Source organism: Zea mays, chromosome 9, assembly GCF_902167145.1.
Source record: "Zea mays cultivar B73 chromosome 9, Zm-B73-REFERENCE-NAM-5.0, whole genome shotgun sequence".
Lineage (NCBI taxonomy): Eukaryota > Viridiplantae > Streptophyta > Magnoliopsida > Poales > Poaceae > Zea > Zea mays.
The window spans coordinates 58,107,891-58,116,266 of record NC_050104.1 but is presented as its reverse complement, the minus strand read 5'-3'; the positions used below and the strand labels follow the sequence as shown (position 1 = coordinate 58,116,266).

Here is an 8,376-nt window from a genome sequence, read left to right as displayed (position 1 = left end):
TGGCGAAAGTGCGCCCACGCGCGCCCGCGCTGTCGGTTTTGCAGAGACACCCTTACCGGTTCAAAAATCAGAGCGACAGCCCTTGGCACTATTCATACGTCTCACTGACATTTGCAAGAACACCCCCGCACTTCTATTCCTTCACAGACCGAAGTCCACGACGGCGAACAGTGCAGGGCCGAGCTCCGGTGAGCTTACACCGGCCGATTCACGCAACGACCGGTGCTCTACTTCGGCGCAGACCTAATTCAAGCCCTAACAAGCGTTTCCCCTCAACTAGTTTCACTAACGGCACTCTAACACACTCTGTCCACGGTGACCGTGTGATAAACGGCCAGTCCAACGCGTTCCCGGCGATCTAAGGGGTCTTAGCTTAATTGGCGGGGTCGGGGAGCATCACGGGCACACAAGGACGTTGAAACAAAAGAGCAGAGGGCATGAGCGGACCTGAGGTGAGCTAGCCATGACAAGGTCACACCGCTCGGTGTTCTTGAGTGATTTGGGGGAAATCCCAAATTGGGGAGCTCTATTGGATGTTTCGAGGCACGGGTTGCTTCACTGGTTGCACAATTACTTAGCGGAGCAGGCGGGGTCGGCAATTTATAGGCTCCCACAACGATGGCCGGTGAATTGGAGGGAGACGCGTGGCGGCTGGAGAAAGAGAAGGTTACTGGCGCTCGGGATTAGTGGCTTTCACCGTGGCAGCTCCACCGGCGACGAGCCAGGGCCACGGGGTTGTTTATGGTGACTCACCGTGACGTGGTAAAGCGTTGAGGCACGTAGCCTGGCTAGATAACGGCGAACGCTGGTGATGCCAACGCGACTGACCACGGCGGGACACGACGGCGGTGAGAACAGTGGCCGGAGTTTATCTCCAGTGCGATATTTCTTACCGAGGAGCGCTTATCTGAGTTCGGTCGGGCGTGAATCGTGACGCCGGCGCGGATCTGAGCGCAAGATCACCGGCGGCGAGGGGGGTGAATATGGTGATCTGTTTCAGTTACTGTACCATCAGATCCATCTTCAGTCAGTCTGACAGTCAATGTTTAGGGCGAATTTCCTCCCAATTTTCCATGGCAACTAAACCAATGCTCTGCAACAAAGTTGTAGCCAAATAAACCAGCTCCAACTTTGCTACATTGTGCACCCACAAATAGTCACAGGATCTTGCTTAGAATTGAGCCCTAAGTCATCCAATTCCACTGTCAGTCTGAATTCAAACTTAGGGCAGTCTGACAGCTCGACTTTGGGCACATTTTTCTCCAAATTTTTCATGGCACCAAGGCATAATCCCTATAGAAAAGTTGTCCTCCTTTTATAGCTCTACAAACTTGATGTGTTGACCTAGGGAAAAATCTTCATAATTTGGAAAATATAGGGCTTCAAATTTGACCAATTCACTAAAATTCATACTTAATAGAGTTTAAGTGGGACTTTTTGCAAATAAGTCCAAATCTCAAGGTTTAATTTGCAAATCCACATACATGTGAATCATATGGGTTAAGGTACCCTAATTTCATGGTTTTTGCACTTAGGTCCAAAAATGTGCACATTTTTAGAGATAACCCCCTAGGTTTCAGTCCAAGTTTTTCCAGGGGTCTGTTTAGGGTTTCTGGTACTTCTAGGGTTTGGATATTACTTATGCTCATTAATGGTGACATTTTATGTCTATGTCTAATGAGTTTTGAAGTTTTCTCTTATTATGCTTTGTTTACTCTTTTAAGCCCAGTCCAGGGTTAAGCACTATACCCTAGGGTTGCACTTATAACATGTCCCATCAATACAACTTTGTTTGAAATTTTTGCCTAATGAATGCATTCTAGGTGTGACAAACACATGGTATGCCAATGCTTATGATGTTATGCTCAAGTTTTAGTGGCAGTAACACCAGGGGTGTTACAAGTGATTAGTGGCATATTGTATTTGTGGCATTTGTTTTATAAGTATGTGTACATTTGCATTATTAGTTTTATAAGTACATTATAGTGGTATGTGGTGCATTTGTATTATTAGTGGTATGTGGTACTTAGTTTGATATGTCTAATAGCATATCATTCTTTGTTTTGGCTGCCAGGAACCACTAAAAATAGACTTTATGCCGCCGCAATATAAGTTATTTTCGGTGGCATAATGTCTATAGGCTTTGTTACTGTAATGAATGTGGCGGCGAACGGGACGCTCAACATCGGACCATAAGGTATAACCCATGTTCCTCTATCACTCAACCTCTTAGAATTTGATCTAGGCTATTAATTCATCATTTAAGGCTAATTGAATAGATAATTGGGGACTCGTTAAATCCTAAAGGATCTTAGAACCTCAACACCAAGACCTTATTAAACGACCTATTCATGAGCTTCGAGCAGCTCGTATGGCGAGCTTGTCATATGACTACGAGGGCACTATGTCCTAGTAGCATGTGAGTCACGTTTCATTATTTTAGTTTTTCTTTTACTTCCTAAATTAATATCGCATCTATCTAAACTTTGATTCTGTTATTTTTTATTTTAAATTTATCTAAAATCAACTAGTACGTCCATATTAATTTCATAACATTCGGAGTTTCAGAAGCCGTTCACAAAAATAATATCCTTTCTTGGTGCTATTTCACGAGAAATTGAGTAAGAAAGGATAAGAGATAATGACATGTGAGTTCTATCCCAAAACGAATTAATCTATTTCAACCAAATTCTCATTATATAGATCTGCTTTGTAAGATAAATAGTTGTACAGTTGATTTTAGATGTTGCTAAACTGTGCTTCGACCCAATTTCCTGACAAGGGTTGAGAACTCCAGTGCACGCGCAGAACATAAAGTGACTGGTGTCAGAGACCAACGTGCAGCCACGTCAAGCACAGTAACCTAGATAAACCCCTGCTCCTCGGCTATATATAAAACCTCACCTGGCCTGGCCACCCCATCGCGGCAGATCATCGAGATCCGATCGGGAAATACATTACTACAGAAAGCATGGCAGGAGCAGCAGCTCACCAAACCACTAGCCACGCCGACGACGGCAGCCCGGAATGGAGCGTGGCCGTGCCTGCCGCCGCGGCCGGCCATGAGAACACCAAAAGCAGCCGCCGGGCCTGCTGCACGCGGGCATTGGTGGTGTGTCTCTTCTCGTGGTTGGCGGCGCCGATGGTCAGCCTCGCGACGTCGTCGTGCCTGTGGCTGTTCTCGTTGGCGGCCGCGGCGCGGGACAGGGTGGTTGGCGTTGCCAGGATGGCGTGGAGGATCGGCGCCGACGACCCTCGCAAGGTGGCGCACGGGTTCAAGATGGCGCTCGCGCTCACACTGTGCTCTGTCTTCTACTACGTCAAGCCACTCTACGACTTCACCGGCCAGAATGCCATGTGGGCCGTCCTGACGGTCGTCGTCGTCTTCGAGTACACAGTTGGTAATAAGCTAAGCTCCATCGATCTCTCATGAATCGTGCAGATCCTGTTACAGTAAACAAAAATACTGGACTTCAAATCAATGATTTATTGTTTTTTCGTCTCTACACAGGTGGCTGCCTGTACAAAGGTCTGAACAGAGCCATGGCAACGATGACCGGCGCCGCGCTGGCCCTCGGCGTGCAGTGGATCGCCAGCTTGTCCGACAAGGAGTTGGAGCCCTTCATCCTCAGTGGCTCCCTATTTGTTTTCGGTGCGTGTGTTATTCACCTCGTTCGACCATAATTGATGTACTAGCTTTCCCTTGCTAAGCTTCACTAGCAGGACAGCTGGCCGCTGGCCTAAGTCTAACAATATAGTTGTGAACTTGTGATGTTGTGTGTGCTTGCAGCCGCCGCGGCCACCTACTCCAGGTTCCTCCCGACGATGAAGGCCCGCTTCGACTACGGCGTCACCATCTTCATCCTCACTTACACGCTCGTCGCGGTGGGAGGGTACCGCGTTAACGAGGTTGCCTTCATGGCACGACACCGCCTGACGACCATCGCCATCGGCGCCGTGATCTGCTTCGCCGTCTGCGCGCTCGTCTTCCCGGTCTGGGCGGGGCAGGAGCTCCACAACCAGGTTGCCCGCAACATGGACAAGCTGGCTTCCGCCGTTGAGAGCTGCGTCGAGGACTACTTCTCGGAGGCTGCTGGTGTCGACGTCGTCGCCGGTGCAGTTCCAAAGCCCGCTCTGTCGGACAAGTCACATGGGTACAAGGCAGTGCTGAACGCCAAGGCCTCCGAGGACTCACTGGCCAACCTGGCGACGTGGGAACCCGCACACGGCCGGTTCGGCTTCCGCCACCCGTACCATCTGTACCAGAAAGTCGGCGCAGAGATGCGCTCCTGCGCCTACTGCGTCGACGCCCTCTCTGCCTGCGTCGTCTCAGAGGCCCAAACGCCAGCGCACGTCAAGAAGCACCTCGCCGGCGCCTCCGCCGCTCTAGGCCGCCATTGCTCGGCCATGCTCCGCGAGGCGTCGGGCTCCGTTGCCTCGATGACAAGGTCCGGTCGCCTCGCCCTCGTCGTAGGGGACATGAACGCCGCCGCGCTGGAGCTGAGGGACGAGCTGAGATTCCTCGCGCCGCTACTGGAGGAAGACGAGTCCACAGACACAGAGCAGGAGCAAAACATTACAATGTCACCGGCACCGGCGCCTTCCCTCATCGAGGCGCTGCCCCTGTTCACAGCGGCCTCCCTCCTGCTAGAGATCTGCACGAGGGCGGAGGGCGTTGTTAGCGCCGTCGACAACCTGGCCATCATAGCGAGGTTCAACAAGGCTGACCACGGCGAGGAGACTGGACACGACGTCGAGACGGCCGTGCCCACGACCATGAGCACCATGCTTACGGCAGACGTACCGCAAGAGACGGTTGCGGTCGACCACGGGAAGACGGAGACGCCAACGGATGAGAGCTCTGCCGACCAAACGCCTCGGGACCAGGTCGGCGAGCTCCTCAAGGTGCTCATGCGACGACGTAGCACCAAGAAGTGGGCGCGCGGTGACACCAAGGTGTGCCCGAAGCCGCCCCTGGACTTCGTGGTCCACGCACCCAGCCCAAGGAGCCGGTCCATGGAACTCACTGTTGCGGGACATGCGCCGGTCGCGCCAAGTCCGAGGCACCGGTCCGTCGAGCTCACCAGCCACCCGCCAGTCGCGCCGAGTCCGAGGAACCGGTCGGTGGACTTCGGCAGTCATGGACCTGTCCTGCCAAGCCCCAGGAACCGGTCCATGGATTTCGGCAAACATGGGGCTGTCTTGCCTAGTCCTAGCCATCGCTCCATACTTGGGATGGCATGATTGGGAGAGAGAAAAAAATTCGCTTCTTGTATGCCTACTATGTTCCCGGCAGTGATTCGAAAGGCAAGAGATGTTAAGATTTAACTGATTTCTGTAAAATTTTAATCTGATTTCTCTAAAATTTCTGTATACCAAATGAGCCTAAGTGCCGACTAAATACAACTGTGGTTTTAATCCCTAAGAGCACCCACACTAGTTATGTAAAAAAAAGTGACCCTAACCTATATTTACAAAGTTGGTAAATGTGTTTCGAGAGAGAGAAAGTCTGGCCTCCAGCAGATCCGTACATGTAGGGAGTAATTCAAATTTAAATATCGTTCTACTTGACTTTTTCTCTTTTTTCCTGCAGTACGGCGTCCAGGGATCCTTCGCATGCCATTTTCTTTTCCCCTCCAGTACGGTGGCTAGGGCTCCTTCCTATTGCCGCCGCCGTCGCAATCGTACGGTAAATAGGCGTAATGATTCTATTTCTTTACACATATATATAATTCATCCACGTAAGTTTATCATTATGTATTTACAGTTCATATCAACATTTGGTATGAGTCAAAGCCGATTACTTTCATCGCGAGTTTTGGATGAATCATCATGGGACGTTGACGATGAGGTCATAATTGCCGCGTCTCAAATCGTACAAAGTGCCTCACAAAGAAAGCCGGGTGGGTCCGTACTAGGCCGTGTATACATATATCGGGATAGAGAGGCTGGGCACACAAGACTGTATCAAGATTATTTTGCAGAACATCCCACGTATGGTCCAAGTGTTTTTCGACGAAGGTAATGGTCTATTCATTTTTACTAGTTAGTATGTGTAGTTTATGTATTAGTAATGCCTTATTTTTTATACCATAGGTTTAGGATGCATCGACCACTATTTCTTCGTATAGTGAATGCTGTAGAACAACATGATGATTACTTTCAGCTGAAGAGAAATGCATCTCACCAAAAAGGGCTAAGTTGTTTGCAAAAGGCAACTGCAGTCTTTCGTATGCTAACTTATGGAGTACCAGCGGATGCTACGGATGAGTACGTACGTATTGGAGAGAGCACAACTCTTAAAAGTCTGAGAAGGTTTGTTAAAGCTGTTATTGACGTTTTTGAAGATGAGTATTTGAGGACACCCAATGATACTGATACAGCTCGGTTACTTGCACTTGGGGAAGAAAGAGGTTTTCCTGGTATGCTCGGGTCACTTGACTGCATGCATTGGAGGTGGAAGAATTGTCCGTCAGCTTACCAAGGACAATACTCTGGTCATTATCATACACCTACAATAATTTTAGAGGCGGTGGCTTCGCATGATCTATGGATTTGGCATGCTTTTTTTGGTTTACCTGGTTCTCTTAATGATATCAATGTTCTTCACCGATCTCCACTATTCGCAAAGCTATCAAATGGAGAAGCTCCACAAGTGAACTACAACATAAATGGCCATAACTATTCAATGGGATACTATCTTGCAGATGTCATATATCCATCTTGGGCTACATTGGTTAAGACCATTCCAGAACCACGAGGCAATAAGAATAGATACTTTGCTACAGCACAAGAAGCGGTACGGAAGGACGTGGAGCGAGCTTTTGGGGTTTTGCAATCTCGTTTCGGTATTGTTCGGGGACCAGCTCGACTATGGGATGAAGAAACATTGAGCGACATAATGACATCTTGTATAATCATGCACAACATGATTGTTGAAGATGAAGGAATTGTAGATCCAGATGAATGTTTTGAGAATGGGGGAGACAATGTTAAACCCTCACATGATCGTACTGCTGATTTTGAAGAATTTATTGCGAACCATAAGAAAATTAGGAACCAAAATACTCACCATCAACTTCGAGAAGACCTAGTGGAGCACCTTTGGCAGCACCACGCAGATCGATATAGTTAGTGGTTTTATTATGAATAATTATATTTTTTTGATGTATTCAATTAACATGACGTAAGTTGAAGACATAAACATATGCATCTAACTCTTCATTCTGATAAGTAATAGCATCTGGATACCAGGTAATGCCATTTTCTAACTCTTGATTGGGTTAATCTACGTTCTGGCAATGACTCTTATAGTTTTGAAGATGTAGCATAGCTCCCATTATCATGTTTGAGAAGGAGCCAGAGTGTGAGTGCATCAACCAGCCTTTTCATGTCGACCGAGGACTGACAGCAAATTGTTTAATTAAATAGAAAATAACTACTGACAACAAACTGGAAAAGCACTAAAATATTCATCTAATGAAAATGACTGCGAACTTAAAAGCACTATAATGTTCACCTAAGAGGTATCGACAGCAAACTAAAAAAAACACACTATAATATTCACCTAATAAGACTGTCACCATACTGAAGAACACTATAAAATATTTATCTAATAACTACTGACAACAAAGTGTTTAATCAAACTATAAATAGCAACCATCTAATTCCTGCGTCGAGCCACAATCTCAGCCTGCAGGCTCGTGTAGTACTCCCTTTGCAACTCAGTCATGGAATTGAGGTCCAATAACATGATTTTTTGTTCTTCTGCAATTGTCTTCAAGTAAATATTATTGGCCTCATTTTCAAGCCGCTCTTTCTCTAGAACGTGCCTCTCTTTGTCAAGTTCAAGCCTCTCTTTATCAAGGGCATATGACATGGCATATCTTTCCTCTCTCTTGAGTTCCTTGGCTACCTCATCCTCTCTTTTCTTTGCCCAAAGAAGTTCCAATGCTTCTGTGCAAGCATCATTGCCACCTCGACGCAATGCTTCTTTTGCCTTCTTCTTACCAGGTGGTCTCTTTGGTGCATCCATTGATGAGTTGACAATCTCTTGAGGGTCTTTATCATGGCCATCCTGAGTGGTAAGATCAACAATTCCAGGACTTGAATTTTTGGTGGTCTTCTGTTTTTTGCTACTTGCTTTTATCTCCGCCAATTGACGCAGTTTGTCAAGCCATTTGGGTTGGTTTCTCAACACAAGCCAACAATGTCTGAATGTAAAAGACCTATGCTTTGGGTGGTCTTGTTCCTTAAATAAAATCTCAGCCTGCTCCACCTGAAAGGAAATAAAAATTTGTTAGAGCCTTGGTCCTTAAACAAAATATAATAACATGGGTTTTGGATTGGTCACCCTGTCGTGTATAGTCATACCAC

At 47.3% G+C, this 8,376-nt stretch overlaps 2 protein-coding genes across 2 annotated transcripts; both read left to right on the top strand.

Annotated features, from left to right (window-relative positions):
- Positions 1 to 2,926: 2,926 nt before the first annotated feature.
- Positions 2,927 to 5,420, top strand: LOC103638428 (aluminum-activated malate transporter 10). The gene is made up of 3 exons (XM_008661343.3): positions 2,927 to 3,401; positions 3,512 to 3,652; positions 3,791 to 5,420. Exons 1-3 carry the CDS (start codon positions 2,972 to 2,974, stop codon positions 5,242 to 5,244), a joined length of 2,025 nt encoding a protein of 674 aa, XP_008659565.1. The 5' UTR covers positions 2,927 to 2,971; the 3' UTR covers positions 5,245 to 5,420.
- A 90-nt stretch (positions 5,421 to 5,510) lies between these two features.
- On the top strand, positions 5,511 to 7,135 carry LOC103638426 (putative nuclease HARBI1). The gene is made up of 3 exons (XM_020544597.1): positions 5,511 to 5,689; positions 5,768 to 6,021; positions 6,097 to 7,135. The coding sequence occupies exons 2-3, from the start codon at positions 5,786 to 5,788 to the stop codon at positions 7,133 to 7,135; spliced, it is 1,275 nt and encodes a 424-aa protein (XP_020400186.1). The 5' UTR covers positions 5,511 to 5,689; positions 5,768 to 5,785.
- The last annotated feature ends 1,241 nt before the right edge of the window (positions 7,136 to 8,376 follow it).